At 50.3% G+C, this 25795-nt stretch overlaps 1 protein-coding gene across 1 annotated transcript; it reads left to right on the forward strand.

The window, feature by feature from the left end:
- The first annotated feature begins 1838 nt into the window (after positions 1-1838).
- On the forward strand, positions 1839-21963 carry LOC149336334 (XK-related protein 6-like). The gene is made up of 7 exons (XM_089554130.1): positions 1839-2106; positions 4614-4797; positions 11927-12117; positions 13216-13425; positions 16092-16412; positions 20588-20688; positions 21856-21963. Exons 1-7 carry the CDS (start codon positions 2016-2018, stop codon positions 21961-21963), a joined length of 1206 nt encoding a protein of 401 aa, XP_089410256.1. The 5' UTR covers positions 1839-2015.
- The last annotated feature ends 3832 nt before the right edge of the window (positions 21964-25795 follow it).

Raw genomic sequence — 25795 nt, forward strand, 5'->3', positions numbered from 1 at the left:
GAACAGTAGCGAACGTAAAAATCGGTTGGATAGTGGATACGCTTCGAACTTGGCAGGCTGTCAATCCAGTTCGCTGCAGCGGCGGTGTCGGGAGTTACAAAAAGTGTCCCGAGCGTTGCCTTCTCAGCAGTACACGGTTGCTTGGACACCACGTGATGGCGCTCTACCGGTGGAGTCGCGAGCGGCGTTTTGAAAACTCTGCTACCTTTGGTAGCATATACAGTAACTCTAAGCCCCACCGTCGACGCGCGCATGAATTCCGCGTGAGACGGAGCTTCCTGATCCGCCGGAGCGACGCTCATACCCAACAACTGTGGACAAAAGCTTTTTTGAACAGGAAAGAGTTTATGAGTGCAATTTTATTTAAATACTGTAAGATTTCACTATAATAATCACTATATCCACAGACCTCCCGTCGGCAGGCTTGAATTTTTTTGGTAGTAACGCTTTTGCTATCGTCAAAAGCGTTCCCCACTGGTTTTCTATGGCTGTCTTAACTGGTCTACGCGAGCGATGGAAACAATATAAAAGAAGGATTTTGATACACATCGGAAGAATGTACCATTGCCTTCAAAACTTCTACACCAATGCCTTACAGTTTTTCAATATTCCAAATTTTTGTCAAAGAATATTGGACATGTGACCGACCGCGGCCATGGTAGCTGTGTGACACCCTAAAGAACGTAACCAATAGCCATCCATGACCAGAAATATGTAGAAGCGTGCGACGGAGGAGAGCACTAATAAAGTTCATTGTCTGCCGGTCTGGCTTACTACGCCAGCCTAGTAGGGCTTACCCCAGACCACTCTAGCTCATCTTCTACGCAGAAAAGTCGAACTCAGTCACATAAACTAGATTAGGCGCAGACTGTGAAAACTCAGGAGACCAAGGTGGTTGCTTAAGCCGTGCAGTATGTGGGGCTTTTGTGGTGTCAATGAAAGTCCACATTTTTTCGAGGTGTGAAGACAAGTCTTCCTCAAGAAATGTGAAAACGCCGGTGACGTATACCGAGCAACTCAGCATGCTCTAGAAATGGACATAGAGCAGTTAGTTTTGACAATCACTGTAAGTCGCTGAATAAATAGTATAGGAGACCACTCGCATTTTGATGTGGGCTTAAAAGGTTTATTTCTTGGAATATCCCTCGTCTATTTATTGTATGAATTAGTTTTTTTCCAGAAAATTTTGAAATAGGGTTCTCCTCGGTAGCTGCGATCTGCATGTTCTTTTCCGTGTTCATGTTCTTCATTCTTCATTCAGTTCAACCCTATATACTCTGAGTTCTTCCTCTTGATACTGTGATGCATGCGTGCGTTTTTACTGCCGCGCGTCTTGTAAAAAAAAACTGAGCATAAAAACGAGAAGTTGTGAATGGATAACAAGTAAACACACCGCACAAGAGAGGAGGGAAGTTTGTTCACATATTTCCTGATAGTTGAAAGCGCGAGGTCGCCTTGCGCATCCCTTCGTAAGCGTGACTCATGTGGGGCACTACGGCTGGCGTCTTTGCCCTCTCCGAAGGCCGTATTAAGATGCATAGGCGTGTAACATTCGCATTCGCAACGCGGCGGAAGTGCTCTCACCGTCTACTAAGCGAAAAACAAAAGCAACAACGCAGCGAACGCGAAAGACTTGAGAGAAATGTAAACTAAGAAAACTGGATTTCTTTCGACGCTGCATTAAAATGAGCTTGGTTTGAGCAAAGTGATCGCTGCTTCTTAATCGAGAGTAGTTGCTTACTCTCAAAAGTTGTACAAGCGCATAATGTAGTCGTGTATTCAGCCATCACAAGTCGCAAGCCGAAGGGAGCGGATGCTCTGAGCTTCCGGACGATACCGGCGATCTGGACGATACGATACGGGCTTCGCCGGTCGTGAGAGTTGTTTTTTCTCACGGTCGTCAAGCTGAAATTCTCGTGCTTCATCTGGCATATGCGCTCAGTGGTTCAGTGTAAACCGGCCCGCTCTCTGCGTTCTTCTTCGTGTCCGTCACCTTGTACCACGTAAATACTTCCATGGCGGAAGGCAGGAAGTACGAGTTCACGTGGTGGGATGCTGCCTTCCCCGTGATTTCGATGCTGTTCTCTTTTATCGGCATGCTGGGCGGTACGTAGACTCTCCGATTTGTGCTCTATTCATCTGCTACAGAATTTTTCCGGTTTTGCCAGCCTTGCTTACAGTGGCATTCGCTTTCTGCAGTTTGCGCTCAGGTTTTCTCGCTCACGTATCATCATCATCCTGACTACGCCCACTGCAAGGCAAAGGCACCTCCCATGTCTCTACAATTAACCCTATTCTTTGCCAGCTGCGGCCACCGTATCCCAGCAAACTTCTTAATCTCATCCACTCACCTAACTTACTAACCACACCCCCCCCCCCCCCCCCCCTTACGATTGTCGTATCTTGGAATCCACTCCGTTAACCTTAAGGGCCAGCGGTTATCTTGCCTTCGCATTACATGCACTGCCCAATCCCATTTCTTCTTCTTGATTTCGACTAGGATGTCATTAACAAGCGTTTGTTCCCTCACCCACTCCGCCCGCTTCTTTTCTTTCCATAGCTCGCTGCGTTGTGCCTCCTCTTTGTTAGCCTCCACATTGCTGGGCCATAGGAGAGTACCGGTAAGATACAAGTGTTGTATACTTTTCTCTTGAGGGATATTGGTAAACTGCCCTTCATGATGTGAGAGAACCTACCGAATGCGCTCCACCCCATTCTTATTCTTCTTGTTATTTCCCTCGTGATCCGGGTCAGCGGTCACTGCCTGACTTAAGTAGACGTATTCCCTCAACACTTCCAGCTCCTCGACACCAGTTGTAGACTGATGTTCCCTTGCAAGACTGTAGAACATTACTTTGGTTTTCTGCATGTTAATTTCAAGACCCATCATTCTGGTCTTCCTTATCTCCTGAGTGACTTAGCAAGGCACTGTCATCAGCGAATGGCAAATTACTTAGGTATTCCACACTAGCTCTTATCCCCAACTGTTCCCAATCCAGGCCTCCCAGTACTTCCTGTAAACACGCGGTGAATTGCATTGGCCAGATTATGTCTCCCTGTATGGCCCCCCACCTTATTCGAATTTTATTTCTGGCTTTATGGAGGACTGGTAGTTGTGCAGCCGTTGCAGATATCTTCCAGTATTTTCACATAAGTACTCTTCTACTGCCTGATTCCGCAAAACCTGCATGACTGCTGAGTTGTCCACTGAGTCAAGAGAGAGAAGGTTTGTTCACGGGAAACGCAGAGAGGTTGGATGGAAAAATGAATATCTGGCTGGCTACTTTGCGCCGGGGAACGGGAAGAGGAGAAAAAAGAGGGTCACCATGGCGGATGATGATGATGAGAGGAGGCAGATGAAGAAAGACAAGGCACACTCGCTAGCGTTACAAACGCGAGTCAAGGCCCATGTCGCTTAAAAAGCGTGAGAGCGCTCGCGTAGCTGATCAAATACTTTCTCGTTATCAATGAACTCTGTATGCAGAGGTTGGTTATATTCTGCGCACTTCTGTATCACCTGATTGATAGTTTGAATATGATTTATTGTCGAGTATTCTTTACGAAAGCCTGCTTGATCATGATTGAAGTCTAAGGTTGTCATGATTCTATTTGCGATTACTTTAGTAAATACCTTGTAGGCAACGGGCAGTAAGCTGATCGGTCTGTAATTTTTCAAGTCCTTGACGTTTCCTTTCTTATTAATTACAACAATGTTAGCGTTCTTCCAAGATTCTTGTATGCTCGAGGTCATAAGGCATTGTGTATACACAGTGGCTAGTTTGTTTTTTTTTTTAGCACAATTTCCCCTGCGTCGTTCAAGAGATCTGCTGTTATCTGATCCTCACCAGCCGCTTTCTCTTTTTTCATTGCTCCTAGGACTTTTTTTACTTCCTCTTCTTAAGATACGAAATCTCAATTGCGAAATATAGGCCGCCTGACCCGCCACTGTCTCCGTGGTTGGCGCACTCGGCTTCTTAGCCAAACGACGAGGGTTCAATCGAAACGCGGACGGCGCGATTTCATGGAAGCGAAATGCGAGATTCCCGCGTGTTGGGCTATGTCACTGCGTGTTAATGAACTGCTGGCTGAAATTAATATGCACCAACCAGTACGGACTCTATACGCACCAACCAGTACGGCAGAAAGTGAGGTGGGCGGATGAGATTAAGAAGTTTGCGGGGATACGGTGGTCGCAACTGGCAAAGGGCAAGGTTAATTGGAGAGACATGGGAGAGGCGTTTTCCCTGCAGTGGGCGTAGTAAAGGGGATGATGATGGTGATCGACTGAAACTGTAGTTATATTTTCAGTTTCTTTTTCTGCTTTGCCTTGAATAATAACTGCCAATCTATTTCTTTTAGTTACAGAACTTACTAAAGGTCAAAAATTTATAGCCCCAGGGATTTCCATGTAAGTAATGACGGGTGCTACTGTAGCATCCGCGGAAGTCTGAACTTTTTGAGAAGTGAGGACGAGAGTGTCACTTAAAACGAACCGCACAACATGTCCAGAAGGAAACCCCTTGGACTCTAAACATTTGACAGCTATAAGCACAAATGAATAAGGACGCACGAGAGCACTTTTGATTGGCTGGCGTCCTTGTCCACTTCCGCAGATGGGTGGCTGGTCTACACCTACGCCAGTGACGGTCTGTGGGTGTACTTCTCCATTACGCTCTTCCTTGCTGTGCTGCCCCCAGTCGTGATCAACGCATTTAGCATCAGCTGGCACCTTGACGACCAGAGCGCTTCGAAATTGATCTGGTTTTTCAGCGTGGTTCTGATCGGTACCATTCACAGGTGAGATTAAGAATATTCGGTCTTCATTACAGCTTACGCCTTTGCAAAAGCGTTAGGTCCGATTACGATCACTACATGAGACCGCTACATTACGATCACTGGTTTGGTTTGGTTTTGTGGGGTTTAATGTCCCAAAGCGACTAAGGCTATGAGAGACGCCGTAGTGAAGGGCTCCGGAAATTTCGACCACCTGGGGTTCTTTAACGTGCACTGACATCGCACAGTACACGGGCCTCTAGAATTTCTCCTCCAAAGAAATTCTAGCCGCCGCGGCCGGGATCGAACCCGCGTCTTTTGGGTCAGCAGCCGAGCACCATAGCCACTGAGCCACCGCGGCGGCGCATTACGATCACTATATACTGGCTGAAAACAGTGACCCCTCTTGCTGACTGTTTGAAAGACCCGAGCACTTGGTGTGCGTAGAACAAGAACCAGGCGAAGAACGATTCTTCTATGCACAAACGCTTCCCAAATATATATATATTGTAGCGTGCAACGCCAAAAAGAACACCCGCGCAGAGACGAAAAACCTGCGGCGGTCCCCTAGTGGTTCGAGCGCGCGCGAGAGAGCCAACTAACTTCTTCCTCTTCTAGCGCATGCGCTACTTCTGTCTCTTCTTCGAATGCATGTATCACTGCCCCCCTCTTCTGCAGCATCGACACGATGCGGCTGGGAGTGAAAAGTCAGCGAAAGGGTAGAACACAGCTGCAGTGGACCGCAGTTCAGTCAGGTAGCCGGTCGTGGTAAGGCTTCATGCGAACAACGTGTACGACTTCAGTTCGGTGCGACCGGCGCGATGAACAAGCTGTCGGGGCGGGAGCAACTGCATAAGTCACATCACTGATGCGGCGCACTACTTCGTAAGGGCCGAAGTATCGGCGCAGCAGCTTTTCAGAGAGCCCGCGGCGACGAACAGGTATCCAAATCCACACAAGGTCGCCGGGAGCATAACTGACGAAACGGCGTCCACAGTTGTACTTAGTGGCGTCAGCCTCCTGTTGACGGTGGATGCGCAGGCGGGCCAGTTGACGCGCTTCCTCAGCACGCTGAACGAAGGTATCTACGTCGATTTCAGCGTCAGAGTCGCAGTAAGGGTCGACGGGCAACATAGCATCCAACGGAGTGGTCACCTGGCGACCGAAGACAAGCTGAAAGGGGGTCAGTCGGGTTGTTTCCTGCAGGGCGGTGTTGTACGCAAACGTTACGTACGGCAGAATGGCGTCCCAAGTTCGATGCTCGACGTCAACGTACATTGATAGCATGTCGGCTAGTGTGCGGTTGAGTCGCTCTACCAACCCGTTTGTCTGCGGGTGATACGCCGTAGCACGTCGGTGGCTCGTGTGCGTCAGAGTCATCACGGACTGGGTTAAGCGGGCCGTGAAAGCAGTTCCCCGGTCAGTAACAACAACGGCGGGTGCTCCATGACGCAAGACAATGTTGTGGACGAAGAACTGCGCCACTTCAGCAGCAGTGCCTTTGGCAAGAGACGTGGTCTCAGCGTACCGTGTGAGGTAGTCAGTCGCAACGACTATCCAACGCTTTCCAGACGAAGACTTCGGAAATGGGCCAAGGAGGTCCATGCCCACTTGATGGAAAGGGGTCTTCGGTGGATCGACGGGGTGAAGAAATCCGGCCGGTTTCAATGGAGGAGTCTTCCGACGTTGGCATTCACGGCATGTTTTGACGTAGGCCCGCACCGATGGGAGTAACCTGGGCCAATAATACTTTTGTCTAATCCGCGCGAGTGTACGGCTGACTCCAAGGTGGCCGGCGGATGGTGCATCATGACAGGCACTCAAGATCTCAGACCGCAGCTGTGATGGTACGACAAGTAGGAACACTTCTTCGCTGTTGGCAAAGTTGCGCTTGTAGAGAACACCAGACCGTAAAGTGAAGGTGTGAAGCCCTCGAAGAAAAACACGCGGAATGGGAGCTTCACTGCCTTCGAGGTAATCGATGAGCGGCGCCAACTCCGTGTCCGCCCTCTGAAGCTGCGCCATTTGGGTGGTACTAACAGAGCCCAGGAAAGGAAAATCATCGATGGTTTCTTCGGTATTGATTGGGATAGGCGCGCGCGACAGACAATCCGCATCCTGATGCTTGCGGCCAGACTTGTAAACTACTGTTAAGTCGTATTCTTGCAAGCGTAAGCTCCATCTAGCCAAGCGTCCTGAGGGGTCTTTGAGGCTCGCCAGCCAGCATAAGGAGTGGTGGTCGCTTACCACACGGAAGGGTCGTCCGTAGAGGTACGGTCGGAACTTGCAGATGGCCCATATCACTGCAAGACATTCTTTCTCCGTCGTAGAATAATTGGTCTCGGAGCGCGTAAGTGTCCGACTAGCATAACTGATGACCCGTTCTGCACCGTCTTGCCACTGGATCAGTACTGCACCAAGGCCAACATTGCTGGCGTCAGTGTGGATGTCCGTGGCAGCATGCTCGTCGAAATGGCCGAGTATCGGAGTGCTTTGCAGACGGCTGCGAAGCTCGACAAATGCAGCCTCTTCGTCGGTCCCCCAGAGGAAGGGCGTGTCGTCACGGGTCAGTGCGTTCAGCGGTTCCGCGATTTTCGAGAAATCTTGATTAAAGCGCCTATAATAGGAGCACAGGCCTAAAAACCGGCGAACGGCCTTCTTGTCAGTTGGGCGTGGAAAACCTGAGACGGCAGCAGTCTTGTCAGGGTCCGGGCGAACACCTTGTGCGCTGACAAAGTGACCAAGAAAGCGAAGTTCCTCAAAGCCAAAATGGCATTTCTCGGCTTTGATGGTGAGTTGCGCGGATTTGAGCGCTTGTAGCACAATGCGCAACCGCTCCAAGTGTTGGTCAAAGGTGGGCGAAAATATAACGACATCGTCCAGGTACACCAGGCAGGACTGCCATTTCAAGCCGGAGAGGACAGTGTCCATCATGCGTTGGAAAGTGGCCGGTGCTGAGCACAGACCAAATGGGAGCACTTTAAACTCATAGAGGCCGTCAGGCGTCACGAAAGCCGTCTTCTCCCGGTCTCTCTCGTCCACTTCGATTTGCCAGTACCCGCTTTTAAGATCCAATGACGAGAAGTATCTGGCGTTCCGCAATCGGTCGAGCGAGTCATCTATCCTGGGCAGCGGGTAAACGTCCTTTTTGGTCACGCTGTTAAGTTTCCTGTAGTCCACGCAGAAACGCAGAGTATTGTCCTTCTTTTTGACAAGAACCACAGGCGATGCCCACGGACTGGTGGACGGCTGAATGACATCGTCTGCAAGCATCTCGGCAACCTGATTCTGAATGGCTTCTCTCTCCACCGGGGAAACACGATATGGGCGCTGGCAGACGGGTCGCGTAGTCTCGTCCGTGATGATACGATGCTTGGCGAGTGGAGTTCGGCCGACCTTCGAGCACGTAGCGAAACAGTCCGCAAATTCGGCCAAGAGGGCCGACAGAAGATCCCTCTGAACCGACGGCAAGGCAGGATTTATTCTGACTGACTGAAGAATGTGATGTGGGCCAGCATACACCGGAGAGGGTCCTCCCACGGTGCACAAACCTGGAACCTCAGCAACGTCGTGGAGGAAGGCAATAGCCATGCCTTTGGCCAGGTGCTGATATTCGTTGGCAAAGTTAGTCAGGAGGACGTGGGTGCGGCCGTCACGTAGTTGGACGAGACCTCTTGCAACGGCAAGTCCCCGCTTAAGCAGCAGTGGACTATGGCTGTCCGCTAGGCCCTCGTAGTCATGAAAGAGGTCGTTCCGCACGAGCACCAGAACACTGCACCGCGGCGGCACCGTGACGTCGTTCTCGACAATCCGCAGAGCGTTGCTGCAGGGATCGCGGGAGTCAAAGCGCGCCACGGCCTGTTTGGTCGAGAACGTGACACGTGCCTCCTGAAAGTCAATCACAGCGCCGTTCGACTGCAGGAAGTCGATCCCCAGAATCAAGTCTCTGGAACACTCGGGGAGTACGACAAATTCACCAACGTACGTAAAACCACTAATCCCAACTCTAGCCGTGCACTTGCCCACAGGGGAAATTAGGTGGCCACCAGCGGTGCGAATGGGGGTCGCCGTCCACGGTGTCAGAACCTTCTTAAGTTCTCCAGCGAAGGCACGGCTCATAACAGAGTAATCAGCACCGGTATCGAGCAGCGCGGTAATGTCAGTGCCATCAATTGTCACACGCAAATCGGATGCAGCGTATCTGATACTGTCGCTGCCTCTCTCTGTCCGGGTATCGTCGGCTCGAGGGTTCCGCGATGGAGGATCTTGACACGTCCCGACGTCAGCGGCCTTGCCTCCAGAGGTCGCTGGTGTTAGTTTTCCCGACGCGGACTCGGCGAGCGACGGACAGCAGAGCTACTCTGGCGGCCAGGGCTGGAAGAGCGATAACGGAGAGGCGAAGGGGAACGGGACTCGCACCTTCCAGAGTAGGCAGGGTTCTGGCGTGCCCAGAGATGCTGTGCAATCTCATGCGGTCGTTCGCCGTTCTGAGGGCAGGGTGCGTCGGGATGGAAACCGCGAAGGCCCACTGGCGGTACGGACAGGCGCGGTAGAGGTGACCAGGCTCCCCACAGTGGTAGCAGAGAGGCCTGCGGTCCGGTGTACGCCACAAATCCGACTTGCGAGGGCGTGGCCCAGCTGTAGCAGATGCGGTTGCAGAATACGTGGCGATGTTACTCACGGAGGTCGACGGGGTCACACCGTAGCCAGGCACGCTTGCGTGACATGTGCCGATGTTGCTCACGCCAGGCGTTGGGGTAATGGGACCGTAGCCTGTCGTGCGACGTACAACAGATGCGTACGTGGGTCGGTCATCGAACCGGGATGGCGCTTCGGGGACAGGAGGTGCCTGCGCAGCCTGTCGCACCTCGTCCCTGACAACTTCGGACAGCGCTGCCAGCGGCGCAGGTGCAACCTGAGGCAGATGGATCCGTTGCAGTTCCTCCCGGACAACGGAGCGAATTAGTTCACGTAAGGTGTCTGCACTGCCGCCGAGACACGACGAAAAGCCTTCGGGCACCATGCAGTTGATGTCCCGGTTGTACTGGCGGGCCCGTTGTTGCAGCGTCGTCTCCATCGTGGTCGCCTCGGTTAGAAATTCCGCCACCGTGCGGGGTGGGCTGCGCACGAGGCCCGCGAACAGCTCCTGCCTAACCCCACGCATGAGATGGCGCAGCTTCTTCTCCTCTGTCATGTTGGGGTCGGCGCGCTTGAAAAGACGGGCCATGTCTTCGGTGTACATGCGCACGCTTTCGTTCGTGCGCTGATTTCGGGAGTGCAGCGCAGCTTCGGCCTTCTCCCGGCGGTCAGCGTTGGGGAACGTAGCCAGGAGACTCCGGCAAAACGTCTCCCAGGTGGGAAGTGTAGCCTCGTGGTTTTCAAACCACGTCCGAGCAGACTCTTCCAGCGCAAAGTAGACGTTATTCAGCTTGCGGTCGTCGCACCAGCCGTTGTAGCGTGCGACCCGCTCGAACGTCTCCAGCCAGTCCTCAGCGTCTTCGAACACGTCACCGTGAAAAGATGGCGGTGTTCGCGGTGGGTGGCAAAGGATCGGCGCCAGGGGCCTGGTGTCAGCGGCCATGGCAGTTGGACTCGACGGTAGAGGCTGGATCGGCGGCTGGGTCCTGGTGTCAGTGGCCATGTCAGTTGGACTCGGCGGTCGAGGCTGCGTCGTCCTTGTTGGCGGGGGAAGGGGCCCAAATTCAGGCGACTCTCCGCGGAGACGGCGGCTGGGTCGCTGGTGAACCGGTGTGAGGTCCGTAGTGACGCTGTACGAAGTTTGCAGGTCGGGAAGCGTACCCAGCACCTCCACCAAACTGTAGCGTGCAACGCCAAAAAGAACACCCGCGCAGAGACGAAAAACCTGCGGCGGTCCCCTAGTGGTTCGAGCGCGCGCGAGAGAGCCAACTAACTTCTTCCTCTTCTAGCGCATGCGCTACTTCTGTCTCTTCTTCGAATGCATGTATCAATATATATATATATATATATATATATATATATATATATATATATATATATATCTGTTCCCGTCACGTGGCCCTCTTTCTAGCATCTAGAGCAGCCACAGCTTTCACGCGAAGGCATTAAATGGCTTATCGGCAGCGAAACCCGGTGTCGACCAGTAGCAGTTGTCCCCAAAACTCCAGATGACGTCGCCATGCTATTAAAAAAAATGGCTGAGGCTTAGCTAAGGTTAAGCCTAGTCAGATGCGAAGCATATTGATGGCTAGGCTTGGTAATACATGGCTTTCCTTGGTTGAATACTTGGTCATTTTAATACAACCACTAGAAGCCTTCGTCGTGGGGGAAGACAACGGCATGGCTACAGCGGAACGCCGACTAACCCCGGGACGCGCGTTGGGTGAGCGCCTGGATTGCCACGGAAGCCGCGTCCGCCTGCCCGGTGGAGCGAGCGTTTCACCTTTGATTGTAAAACATTTTATTCGCCGGGAAGAGCTTACACCGAGTGTGAACGCGCGTTCGAAATGCGCGGGAGTGTGACGTCACCATACCACGTGATTCACACGGCGTGCAACCGCAGCGATGGCACAAGTTGGAGCCCCGTCTGTCATCTGTCGTGACGTCTTTGTGTCACGTGGTGTGACGTCACCATACCACGTGGTCTGCACGGCGTGCAACCGCAGCGAATGCACGAGTTGGAGCCCCGTCTCTCATCTGTCGTGACGTCATTGTGTCACGTAGTGTGCACAGCGTGTAACCGTCACGAAGGGCTTGGGTTACCTATTGTAATATGCTTCGCATAAAAAGTAAAATTTAAATTCTTCCTACGGTCCGGGGAACTCAACTGAGGAGATTCAGACGTCAAATCCAAGTGCTTGAATAGTAAACTGGGGTCAAGGCCGCATATGATGCCAAGAAGACAACCCCGAGAAAAGAAGAAATCGATTTTAAACGCTTCATGAAGTATGAGAGAGAGAGAGAGAGAGAAAAGGACGGAAAGGCAGGGAGGTTAACCAGGCGATGCCCAGTATGAGATATATACATCCAGCCACTAAGCTGAGGAGGTCAAATGCTCAGTTTTTTTTATCGCAGGGCTGTGTTGTTGTCGTCGTTGTCGTCATCGTCGTTGTTTACCTCAGTAAGCATGGCACATGTTTACTGTCTCAGCAACTCCTTCTTCGTTTCCCGCCAGGAACTGGGTGCTCTTGAAGACCGGTCTCAAGGCGCAGAAGACAAAGGATGAGGAAGAATTCCGCGTGCTCTACCGTCACAAGAGGGACCTGTGCGTGTTGGACCTGTACAAATCGTTCCTGAAGTCGGCACCACAGCTGGTGCTCCAGCTGTACATCATGCTAGACACCCAAGACTGGAGCGCTCCTACAGGTAAGCAGTGTAACGTATGTTGAGCATGCGCTGCGCCTCGGCAACTTCAAACGTCGCTTCATCAGTTTTCAATAGGGATCACCACTTGTCAACTTCAGTGAGGCTCAAACGAGTCAGCGCTCTTCCGACCCACCCCAAATTCTGCCGGTCGTTTTTCATTAGGGTGAACTTGTTTTTGGCGGTCGACCCATTAAAATACTGGTAGTGTGTGAAAAGTTTCAAGAAGCCGCGCCGTGCTGGCCCCTGGAGTAATACTGTAGCAGAAAAACTATGGGGGCACTTTGGCAGACTAAAGTGCGCTAGGCGAAAGCCTTTATCGCGCTATTTCGACTGCCAATGACTGCCTATGTTTGTTACGGCTGCACCACTTGGAAGCCATCCTCCTCCACTAGCTGTCGCACACCGACTGACGACGGAGCAGCGCTCGACGCCCCCACGCCGACAGCTGCACCTGTCGACGAAGATGACGTCACCTTTTGGCAGCTGCGCTCGTCGATGAGTCACCCCAGGCGCTGGATGTAACTCCGGACAGACAGACGGGAGAATGAGTCATTAAAGGCTTTCGCCTTAATATATAACTTAAACGGAGGTTTATCATAACCGATTTCGGAGCGCTATCACTGACCGATTTCGCCAATTTGGCTACTTGGCCACTCTCTGTCTGGCCACCGGATTGTTAGCAAACTGCCTGCCGTGGCAGGGGGCAGTTCAATTAATGATTAGACGCGAGAGGCTGCTTTGAAAGAGCATCCTGGGTTTCCTAAAAACCCCACCGGTGGCAGCACCTGCCATCGCAGAGCCTTGGAGCATCATGAGGACTCCCAGCGATTTTCAGTTTAAAGTAGATAATAATCAGTTTTGCATATATGGGCATTAACCCAGTAACGGTAGCGAGTCATCCCCATAAGGTGGTGGTTAAAGTCCAATTCGCCCATCTTTTTCTGAAGCCTGTCTGGATGTGAAAACCGAGCCTCGAGCCGAAACTGAAACCGAAGTGAAGAGTGAAGTGCTAGCGCACGAAATTCGCATTGGGCCTAACCACGCTAAATGTCTAAATGCACCTTAAATGCCTCCATAAAACTCTCTCTCACTGCGCAGTCCTCTCCTTCGTACGAGGCATAGCTTTCCTGCCGTGGTGCGTGGCGGCCTACGACCAAGCTGAGCGGCGTTGCCGTCCGGAGGTGCCGGAGATTCCACTCACCGGCACGATCCTGCAGTTTCTTTGGAGACTTGGAACCGTCGGATCTCGGGTCGGCGCCATGGTGCTTCGCGGAATAGTCGATGACGCATGGGCGATTTGTATTTTTGGTGAGTATTACGGTGTGTTGAAACAATTAGTGCGACAGCTCTTAGAAGGACACTCGAAACCTTGTGTGCCAGTCGGCAGTTTCAAGAACTCACTCCCATGCTCCCATTCCCGCGCCCTTGCTGTCGCCCACACGCTCTCGGCGCGCTGTATATCCTGTTTAATGGTGCATTTTACTGGTACGTTTATTCCTCCTGCTCTAGGCACGTAGCCAGGAGCGTAGCCAGGGGGGGGGGGGAAGGGGGGGGGGGGCTTATGGAGCTTTAACCCCCGAAATTTTTTCGAATTGTCCCACACCGCTGACCAAAACAACCCCGGGCGCCGAAAGTCATTCTGGATTTTGTCACCTACAATGACTTTTTCACACAAGAAAAGACATTTTGGCGCCAACATTGCTTACTCGGGTTGGATTTCGTGGCAACGCCCGTGCACCCGGAGTCCCGAAACGCAAGGAGCCCTATCCTAGCGCAAACTTTCAAGGGCCTATCGATGGCAAGCGTTCTCGCCCCGACATCTCGCGGCGGCCGCGGAGTCTACGGAGCCACGCATTTCAATTCCGAAACTTAATGGGCATAAAGTTCCCACAAACTTTTGACGCGGAAGCTTCACTGACATTTCAAAAGTCGTGCTTTAGATTTTCAAATCGGGAACTTCAATTAATTTATTTTTCTTATAAACTTTTGAGCCGAAGATACACTGACATTTTTATAAAAATCTCGTACATCGGACCATACAACGAGACAAGCCACATCAGCACACTATCAGACAAGTTGACAAAGCACGCAGTGAGGTCCCTCATAGCCTGATTTGCTTTGGGGCGTTAAACCCCAATAAACCAAACCAAACGGTACTCGCGAACGCGCGGCATTTGTACCTACACAAGAACAATGACTCCACGTTCAGTCTTCCACATATTAACAAGGGCAGCTGACGGGGTTGTCCATATTGCCACGGCTGTTGCCTCTCTTGTGTGCCAAATAAAGGACGCTGAGGCTCGGGCCCGCTTAAAAGTCCGCTGTGAAAATTTCAATTCTACGAAATCCAGCTCTAGTGCCCGAATGTTACTGAATCTCGACACATCTGATTGTCTCCGTAAGCAAGCAGAACGCCCGCGTAGTTCCATGCATAAAAGCAGAAACTTCGTGACCGAGACGGTCGACCTGCACCCAAGCGAGGGACGCCTTATAGTGGCGCGTTTTGTAGGAAGATCCGCACAAAAATGCTTTTGTCAAGAATTGTTTGGTATGAATACGAACAACTTTTCCCACACTCTGCCAGAAAAGTATTCTCATTTTTTTGCTAGAAAATGATAAGCAGTGCACTCGAGTACAGCAAGGAAGAGCACAGTGCATGAAGGAACGCTGGTTATTTAGGATACACCGAACACGATGGCAGTCTAATGCACTTCGTACCCAGGATTTCAAAAGCCTTTATGCAAGGGCACAATTGCATAATGCCTGTCTGTTAGCCCTAATATTCTGAGTGCGCATTGTAACTGCGTGAAGTGGTAAGCGCAGATCACTCGCGAAGGCAGTCCCGCATCCGCAAGAGCCAGATCGGGGCATGCGGAGCATTATTATTCTGTGGCTGCTGCTGTACCTATAGAAACTTGCGTTCCTATGAAATTCGTGAGTTCGCTTACCATCACGTTGCGTTCACACAGTCCTTTTGCCGCATTATAGCAACTGCTTATTGTAGCGACAGCTACACTACGCCAGCCGCTTCGCGAGGTCAGCGTGGCTGCGCACTGAGGCGTGGTACCACCGCTCCGCCAGCTGTGCGCATGCGCGGAGTGACGTCATAGCCCGCAGCTGGTGTGCGCGCCGCGCGCCTCGCCGCTGTGCCGACAGCGGAGCGGATGTCGCCCGCCTCGTCAACTGTGCGCATGCGCGGTGACGTCAGAGCACGCCGCGCGCCTACATTACGCTAGCATTTCGAACCTTCAGCATGGCGGCGCCGTGGCTTGTCACGTGGTTGGTCACGTGGTGTGGAGCAGCTGCGGCGGCGCGGCGCACCGGTGAAACCAAGTTGAGGAGGTGTGGAGGGAGAGAGTGTGAATCCACGTCCAGGGACGAAGATGAAGAAGGAACGTACAGCGAAACTCCTTGTGCATGAGTGCTTTTGCATCCGCTATGCACCCTGGTCAATCCCCCGCCGTGGGTATGTGCCATTAAGCGTGAGGATATCATCATCATCATCAAACGGAGTGGTGAAAGTCTGACTTTGCAATTCGACTGAGCGAGTTCCACTCGGCCAGCTGTAGCTATCGCGTAACTCCAGGTTTAACCAGAGCGAAACCACAGCCAACTTTTTTTTCCTGTTTGCTCGGTATAAATGTTCTTTGTCGTGAACATGTAATTTAATAGCAACTCAGTGCTTTGGCTCCGTAACCTTCCTCGTTTTTCGTCCCAGTGTGCAAAGATTTCATGCGTTTCACAGCTGTAGTTACACATTAATTTGTTTCCGATATCCAATTTCCTGGGGCGTATTTTTGCCGACCTTTCCCTCTCCGGCATACTGAGAGCTGTTAAGACCTTGTTGGCAATCACAGTTTCCTGAAGTGCACGCATGCTGAATTTGGTCTCATAAAAAAGCAAGCTTAAGTGTACGCGACCACAGTCGCTGCCAAGTTCACCACCAGTCATTATCATTTAACTTTTTTTAACAGGTACCCACTTTGCGATGACAACCATCATCGCAATGGTGGTCACGGACCTCATGGTCAAGCAGAAGGTGGCAGCAGACTCGCCATTTTGGCAGAAACTGGCACACGGCATCGCCATGGGCGCCGGTTTCACGTTCTGCTTTATCAACATTGGTGATTCCCTCAGCAACACCGTGGCGTGGGCTGGTCTCATCCTCATGTACACGAACGCCGGCGAGCAAAACCTGGAGTCGATCGTGACGTACCACAGGGAGTGGACGAATGGCGGTTATCCCCTGTACGGAAAGATAGCCATGGTTTCGGTGGTCGTGAGCTTTATTATAGGTGAGTTCTATTATTAAAAGCAAGAGCCTTTCTTCGCTCATGAGTGGCGCGGACGGAACTTGTAGAATAAAGTTGTCCGCAAAAGTGTTCGCACGAGCTGTCAATCGTAAGTTGTATGATAATTAGAATAAACTGTAAGAGTTGATTAAGCACCAGTTGATGGTAGTGATGGTAGTGATAGTGATAATGATAGCTGCCGATAGGGATAGAGATAGATAGTGATAGTGGTTTCAGTGAAAATAATAATGATGGCCACTGGTAGTGATAGTGATAATCATATATACTGTTAGTGATAGCTCGTGTTAAAGATAGATAGGGATAGTGCTAGATACAGACAGTAATAGTGGTGATGATGATAGCTATAGATAGTAATAGTGATGATGATAGCGATAGTGAGAGTTGCTATAGTGATGGCATAATGATGATGATAATGATGATGATGGCAGCGATGGGAAAGAAATAATAAAAACACAAAATAAATAAAATTTTAAAAAATTTAAATGAAAAATAAAAACAAACAATACAAACACATAATTAAAAGGGAAGGAGAAAGAGAGGAAAGTGAAAGGTTTTCGCGTTTCCGCTCTTCCGAAGACTTAAGTGCAATCATGTAATTTTGGTTTGGTTCGGTTTGGTTTGATTTATGGGGTTTAACGTCCCAAAGCGACTCAGGCTATGAGAGATTCCGTAGTGATGGGCTCCGGAAATTTCGACCACCTGGGGTTCTTTAACGTGCACTGACATCGCACAATACACGGGCCTTTAGAATTTCGCCTCCATCAAATTCGATCGCCTCGGCCGGGGTCTAACCCACGTCTTTCGGGTCAGCAGCGGAGCACCATAACCACTGAGCCACAGCAATGCTGTAATTTTGACCGCATTTTGCATATTGATCACGTATATATGAGTCATATTGATCCCATATATGAGTAATAGTGAGACATATTTATCACAAAACCTCTAGGGCAAGTCACACGCTGGGATACATAAGCAGTAATTTTTACTAGCTCCATCATCGTTAAAAATTTTATTGTACACAACTTACATTCGTCCACAATTGGAATACGCATCATCAGTTTGGGATCCCGGGCATGTCACCGCCCCTCAGACCCTTGAAGCAATAAAAAATCGCTCAGCCTATTTCATCCCGAACAACTATCAAAAGACAGGGAGTGTTACTAACATGAAAGCGTTCCTGCAGCTCCCACTGTGGCGCACCAGCAGAAAAATATCTCGCCTTTGTCTTTTTCATGAAATATTTATATCACAACTCATACTTAAATTCACTTTGGGTTCAACTTCCACCGTACACTTCATCTCACCTTAACCACCGCTAAAAAGTAAACATCCCACATTGCAGTACATTCAGCTATTCGCATTCATTCCTTCCCCACACCAGCAAAGACTGGAATAAGTTGCCTCCATCACTTACTAGCATAACTAGCCCTGACAACTTCAAAACGGCTGATCGAGGTTTTATTTGAAAGGTTATTGCAACGATTGATTAACGATGAGTATCGATGTGTGATTACTGTGTTTGTTAGGTATTGTATTTTTGATTTCTACTTCTACTCGCGCTACTGTGTAACATTTCCGGGGTTACTATTATTTTTAACATGTTGCCTATTTTCTTTGCTTCAAATTTTCTCGTTTTCTGCGTTCTGTATTCTGTAGTATTACTTCAACTTCTTGTACAATTTTCCTTTGCCCCTCCCCTCTATCATCTACTATGTACCCTGAGGGTAACATAAATAAATATATATAGTTAATGCCATTCGGCCAGCTCAATTAAGTACTATTGATTCACCACGTTCGAATGCTTTCTTTGGGTAACTGGGTCGGTCAGTATTTTCTGGACGAAGTCTTGAAGACGACTGGACAAGAAATTTTCAGTTTTCACAATTTTTTTCGTTTAAATCAGAAGTAAATCGCATTAATAGACCATCGGCCCTTACAACTAATGACAAACAGCCTACTGCATTGTTTTATTCGGGAAAAGTTTTTTTTCTGCAATGAAAATCATTGAGGACGCGTGAGAACACCAGAGATGCACACTAACGAAAGTAGAACAATGGTAAATTCATAGAAAAGTAACGGCACTTACCGCCGCGTATGCTCAGAGGTCCTTCCGGTATGTTTGTACCAAAAAACTCCAAGTTATTAAACGTCTGTTACTAATTCGAACTGAAAGTCCTCCGAATCAAGAAACTATACTCCCCAATCATACAACTTCCTCCTCCTGCTTCCGCGCAGGTTGTCTGACAGATTTTGTGAGCAAAACTGAGTAGTATTTGTCAACCTGTACTTCACGGTAAATGCCTCTTAACATTTTCGAATATAAAATGAAATCCCTCCATTGGCGTAAAATTCTACTCGCACGTAGGCATTCTCTTAATGGCGCCGTACAAAAAGAAGTTACTACGTACGAGTTCATATAAGGAAAGATTTTCTTACGCTCTCCTTAATAACGCCCTCCTTAATTATAATCACATCATTTCCGGCTTGAGCCGGTCCTTTGGACACTTTTCAAACAACGCTAAAATTCCCTCCCGCACAGATCAACCAACACCTCTAAACACCACCTTAAAAACCGGCGTTCGCGGGTTCTGACATAAACGTGTTCAGCCTGCGTGCGTCGTGGGTGTAATCGGTTACTAACGACAACATACCACACCTTCCGAAGAGCTAATATCCCCGCTCAGCTGCGCTTTTCATTGCAGTTACCAAAATTCTTTATTGTAACACTTTTTATTCATTAATGTGAGAAACCGAAATTTGCACAAAACCCTTGAGTGACCGATTTCTTCACCTGAGTTTTCAGCGCTTCTAGATATTCTTCCCTTCACGGAGTGGATTCCAAGACAAAGCAAACGTAGCAGGGGACGGCAGAAAGTTAGGTGGGCGGATGAGATTAAGAAGTTTGCGGGGATACAGTGGCGGCAACTGACAAAGGACAGGGTTAATTGGAGAGACATGGGAGAGGCCTTTGCCCTGCAGTGGGTGTAGTCAGGCTGATGATGATGATGATGATGAGATATTCTTCGTTCACACACTGTGTATGCACCACAATATGCAGTTTTCAACGCTGTCCTAGCCGGAATCCTCCATAAGGATCGTACCCTCTTAAATAACAGCAAGAATATCAAGTATCGTGGATACGAATTGAAGCAAGGGAGAGCAGCGAAATGTACAGTCGATGGATTTTTGCCGAAGTCAGTCAAAAGGTGCCAACTACTAACGCAAAAAGGCTTAAGCAGCACCTTGTGATCGCGATGAAGCTGAGTCTGTTCCTTGTTTCTGTTGTGTATGTAACTATAACTAGAATACCATTTTGACGCTAAATTTTTGTATGCAAAACGTCTCTTTATAACTGGGAAGTTACGGCGCCCAATCCAAAATTTAGAAAGCAACATAACTGTTCAGTTTGTTTGACTTGCGCGTACCACTGATCTTTCAGAACTGCGACTCGATTAAAAAAGAAAAGACGCCGATTTCCCGCTGCTTCTTAATCACCGCAAAATTGTCACACCCATTTTCATGGACATTTTTAGATTAGTCTACGGCACGTACACATCGTGCAACGCTCTCATTTCTCTTACGGCAGAAAACATAGCTGAGAATTTCATACTCTCTCAAAACGACTGAGTCATCCGAGCTCTTATTCTATGCCCAGACAGCGAAAGACTGAAACTTCCTTTCGAAGATATTTTTCATACCATTCTCTTAGAACGGTTCAAAGAAAAACTGACAGCAACGGAAAGGGAGCGCCCTGCTTTCTTTTCGTCTTACTTGTGTACAATTTCTTTTGCCTTTCTCCAGCTTTAGTCGTATTACTTCCTTACCTTATCAGTATTTTCAACTCTATGTACTCGTGTTATCCTTTGGCTTTTCTTAATTTTTTTTATCTACGTTCACCTTTTTCCTCTGCGCATGAATCGTATTCTTTCTTTCTACAGCATATACGATGTAGTGTGCGCTCATTGCAATTTCCTGCTGGTGTCAATCACTGTAGTTTGCTTGGTTGTAAGTGCCTTTCATCCGGCACAATTCCTAATTCAGTTTCGAGCATTTTTTATCCGGCAACGTTACGTATCGCAGCCTTCCATGTAGCGCTCCACGTCTGAGTTGTTTGAAATATTTTCATAAATAAGCAAAATCGGCCTCTTTCACCGCAGGCGTGGTGTGCATGTGCGGCTACCACTGCTGTTACCGCCAAGCGTGCGAAGTACCCCTGTTCCCCAGCAGGACCCCGCTTGATGCGGACGCCGATGAACAGGTAACGCCAGCGATGGAAAGCAGAAACAGTCGCACTCTTTTCACTTCTCCCGGTGATGAAGTGATAGCGACAGTTGCGCGCTGTGCACCCCGCCCTCCACCACAGCGCGTGCACCCGCTTTCAGGCCTGCCTAACCACGTGACTATAAATAGGACAGTAACATCGTAACCATGCGGACTTTTTAACAGCGATGCTGTTTAAGCCGGAAGTTGTTCCGTGAGTCCTACGCAGCAGTGGCTGTGTTCGCATTAATGAGGTCACGGACGGACGGACGGACGGACGGACGGACGGACGGACGGACGGACGGACGGACGGACGGACGGACGGACGGACGGACGGACGGACGGACGGACGGACGGACGGACGGACGGACGGACGGACGGACGGACGGACGGACGGACGGACGGACGGACGGACGGACGGACGGACGGACGGACGGACGGACGGACGGACGGACGGACGGACGGACGGACGGACGGACGGACGGACGGACGGACGGACGGACGGACGGACGGACGGACGGACGGACGGACGGACGGACGGACGGACGGACGGACGGACGGACGGACGGACGGACGGACGGACGGACGGACGGACGGACGGACGGACGGACGGACGGACGGACGGACGGACGGACGGACGGACGGACGGACGGACGGACGGACGGACGGACGGACGGACGGACGGACGGACGGACGGACGGACGGACGGACGGACGGACGGACGGACGGACGGACGGACGGACGGACGGACGGACGGACGGATGGACGGACGGACGGATGGATGGACGGACGGATGGATGGATGGATGGATGGATGGATGGATGGATGGATGGATGGATGGATGGATGGATGGATGGATGGATGGATGGATGGATGGATGGATGGATGGATGGATGGATGGATGGATGGATGGATGGATGGATGGAAGCGCCCCCTTTGAAACGGGATGGTTGCAATTGTCACCATGCTCAGCTTTTCTTTCTTTATTATCTTTTTAACTGTGCTGTCAATTCTCATTAAGAATCGCCATCATCTTTACCTACAGTTTCCTACAATTCTAAGCTTATGCCACATCCCCTCTTTTCAGCCACCAATCCTCCAATCGCATTTTGCTAACTTCTACTGCAGATCTATTTACGTGACCATTGTTATCTTTAAACCCTAGGGCCTCAGGAAGAGTGACTGCGCCTGCATCGACATCCGGATGGATACCATCACATTTGATTATGAGGTGTTCAATTGTTTCCACAGATCTACCACACACGGTACATGAGTCATCTTCTTCATTAAATTTCTTTTGTAGCTGCGCGTTCTAAGACACCCTGACCTAGCTTCAAAACGTAGGGCACTGCCTCTTGAGTTATCATGGTAAAATTCTTTCCTGATCTGCCTTTTCCAGTATCGATATAGTTCTACACTATGTTTCTTTTCCATTGAATTCATTCAATTTTTAACTTCCGCGTTTTTAACCTGTCGTTTAATGCTCTTTCTTTCTCCGTCCTCATGACCGGCATACTTAGTGGTTAGTTTTATAGTTCTTTTCCGCCACTGTGAGTCAACGCTCTTTCTGTATAAATATTTAAATACCTTAGCTGCCCACCTGTTATCGTCCAATTTCCTCAGGCGTTCTTCATATAGTATTTTACTCTCAGCTTACCGTGTTTCGAACGATGCCCAGCCCATATCCCCTTGTACTGCCTCGTTTGTGATTTTGCCGTGGGCACCTAGTGCTAATCTTCCAACAGCTCTCTGATTTACGTCTAATCTCGGCTGAACTTCTGCCCTTAAGCACAGAACCGCATTGCCGATAGTAAGTCCCGGCACCATTATTCCTTTCCAAATACCTCTTAGTACTTCATATTTGTTGTACGCCCATAATGCCCTATGTTTCATTATCCCGGCGTCTCTTCGTCCTTTTGCCCTAAGAGCCTGTTCGTGCTTTTCCGTGTATATCTGCCCTTCGTTTAGCCATATCCCGAGGTATTTGTATTCGGCCACTTTGGGTATTTCGTGGCCTTGTATTGTAAGCACCTGGTCAGTTGTATCGGTAAAAATTATCAGACCTGATTTAGTCGCGCTAAAACTGAATCCTAGAGCGTCTCCTTCGTCTCCACAGCAATTAACCGAAGTTTGTAAATCTTCCTGGCTATCTGCTAACAGTACAATATCGTCCGCATACATTAAACCCGGGAGTCGCTGCTCAACTACATTTCCGCCTAATCTGTACGACAGATGTCACGTTGTAGTGACGGCAGGCCAGCGGTGAGGAATACAGCAACAAGGCTTGCAAACGAAGCTCTTTATTTGGGCTGACTTGCGCCCGCAAAATAACTGAATCACTCGGCGGCGGCGCAAGCAACAAACGTGCTCGTCGGTCGTCGAATTACGAATGTCCGCTGCTCGCGGCATCGCTCAATTTAAAGGCGGCAAGGAAACTTCCAGATAACAGGTCAAGATCATCTACGGTAATCTGGAAAAACCTAGATGCAGCCTTGCATGGCTGCGAACAATCGAGATTAGTCTGGTCGCTTCTCGCGCCACGAACAAAAGTGATAACGACCCTTTCCTGTTGCCTTGAGCGTGAACGAACACACACTGCAATGATACGTGGCATTACCCCCCTTCCAAAGAAGCATCGTCTCGATGCTTTAAAATGAAAATAAACACGGACAATGAAAACTTCCAGTCCTTTAGCGTTCATAATATGGCTTCAGGCGTACGACATGTACGACTTCCGGGCGTGTGCGGCGTCGCTGAGATGCTGTCGTGCCGTCGGGGATGACTTCGTAGTCGAGGTCACCGATGCGACGGAGAACCTTGTACGGGCCAAAGTAGCGTCGCAGCAACTTTTCACTCAATCCACGGCGTCGAACTGGCGTCCATATCCAAACACGATCACCTGGCTTGTAATGCGTGTCTCGCCGGCGCAGATTGTAGCGTCGGGCGTCGGTGTGCTGCTGGTCTTGAATGCGAAGCCGCGCAAGTCTTCGGGCTTCCTCGGCGCGATGAAGGTAGGCGGCGACGTCGAGGTTGTCTTCGTCGGAAACGTGCGGGAGCATTGCGTCGAGTGTTGTCGTGGGCTTCCTGCCGTATACCAGCTGGAATGGGGTAAACCTGGTTGTCTCCTGGACGGCAGTATTATAAGCGAAGATCACGTAGGGCAGAATGGAGTCCCACGTCTTGTGTTCGGCGTCGACGTACATGGAGAGCATGTCTGCGATGGTCTTGTTCAGACGCTCTGTGAGTCCGTTGGTTTGTGGATGATAGGCAGTGGTCCTCCGATGGCTTGTCTGGCTGTAGTTTAAAATGGCTTGCGTCAGCTCCGCTGTAAACGCCGTTCCTCTGTCTGTGATGAGCACTTCCGGGGCGCCGTGTCGCAGGAGAATTTGTTCGACAAAAAATTTTGCGACTTCTGTTGCGGTACCACTAGGCAACGCTTTTGCTTCGGCGTAGCGGGTCGTGTAGTCGGTGGCCACGATGATCCACTTGTTTCCTGATGAAGAGGTCGGAAAGGGGCCGAGGAGGTCCATCCCTATTTGCTGAAAGGGCTTAGTTGGCGGTGGTATGGGGTTCAGGAGTCCGGCTGGTCTAGTCGGAGGCGTTTTGCGTCGCTGACACTCATGGCACGTTTTCACGTAATGGGAAACGTCGGTAGCTAGCCGTGGCCAATAGTACTTCTCCTGGATGCGGTGCAACGTGCGAGCAATCCCGAGATGTCCTGCAGTCGGCTCATCATGACATGCCTGCATAATTTCTTGCCTGAGATTTTTGGGCACGACAAGAAGATGCACTGTCCTGTTCGGCGCGAAGTTCTTCTTCAGGAGGACATTATTGTGAAGTACGAAGGACGACAGTTGCCGCTTGAACCCTCGGGGAGGCGATGCGGTCTTGCCTTTCAGATAGTCAACTAGGCTTTGCAAGTCAGGATCCGAGTGCTGCTGCTGCGGGAAACTGCTGGTGCTTACCGGTCCTAAGAAAGCGTCGTCGTCTTCCTCTTCGGATGCTGCGTCGACAGGAGCTCGTGACAAGCAGTCTGCATCGGAATGCTTGCGGCCAGATTTGTAGACTACGGTTATGTCGAATTCTTGAAGACGCAGGCTCCAACGAGCAAGGCGGCCGGAGGGATCTTTCAAATTGGCCAGCCAGCACAGAGCATGGTGATCGCTCACAACCTTGAATGGTCGTCCGTATAGGTAGGGACGAAATTTTGACGTGGCCCAAATAATGGCGAGACATTCTTTCTCTGTCGTCGAATAGTTGGCTTCGGCTCTCGACAGTGAACGGCTAGCGTACGCGATAACTTTCTCCTGTCTGCCATTTTTCTGAACGAGGACCGCTCCTAAGCCCACCCCGCTTGCATCGGTATGAACTTCGGTTTCGGCGTTTTCATCAAAGTGCCCGAGCACAGGAGGGGACTGTAAGCGACGCTTCAGCTCGTTGAAAGCTTCCTCTTGTGGCCTTTCCCATTTAAAAGGCACGTCAGCCTTGGTAAGTTGAGTCAAAGGTTCAGCGATGCGCGAAAAGTTCTTGACGAATCGTCGGTAATAAGCGCACAATCCAAGGAATCTGCGTATAGCCTTCTTGTCATTAGGCTGTGGAAACTCTGCGATCGCAGCCGTCTTCTGGGGGTCTGGGCGAACTCCATCCTTGCTTACGACGTGACCAAGGAACAGCAGCTCCTCGTAGGCGAAGTGGCACTTCTCCGGTTGCAGTGTCAGGCCTGAAGACTTGATCGTTTCCAGCACTATCCGAAGCCTTCTGAGGTGGTCTTCAAAGCTTGCGGAGAAGACAACAACGTCATCTAAGTAGACGAGGCAAATCTGCCACTTCAAGCCTGCGAGCACCGTATCCATTACTCGCTGGAACGTCGCTGGTGCAGAGCAGAGGCCGAATGGCATCACCTTGAACTCGAAGAGTCCGTCTGGCGTGATGAACGCAGTCTTCTCGCGATCTCGTTCGTCGACTTCAATTTGCCAGTAGCCGCTCTTCAGGTCCATCGATGAGAAGTACTTAGCGTTGCACAGCCGGTCGAGTGTATCGTCGATGCGGGGGAGGGGGTAGACATCCTTCTTCGTAATGTTGTTCAGGCGGCGGTAATCGACGCA

The sequence above is a fragment of the Amblyomma mixtum genome, chromosome 7 (genome assembly GCF_055824585.1).
Source record: "Amblyomma mixtum isolate Tamu chromosome 7, ASM5582458v1, whole genome shotgun sequence".
NCBI lineage: Eukaryota > Metazoa > Arthropoda > Arachnida > Ixodida > Ixodidae > Amblyomma > Amblyomma mixtum.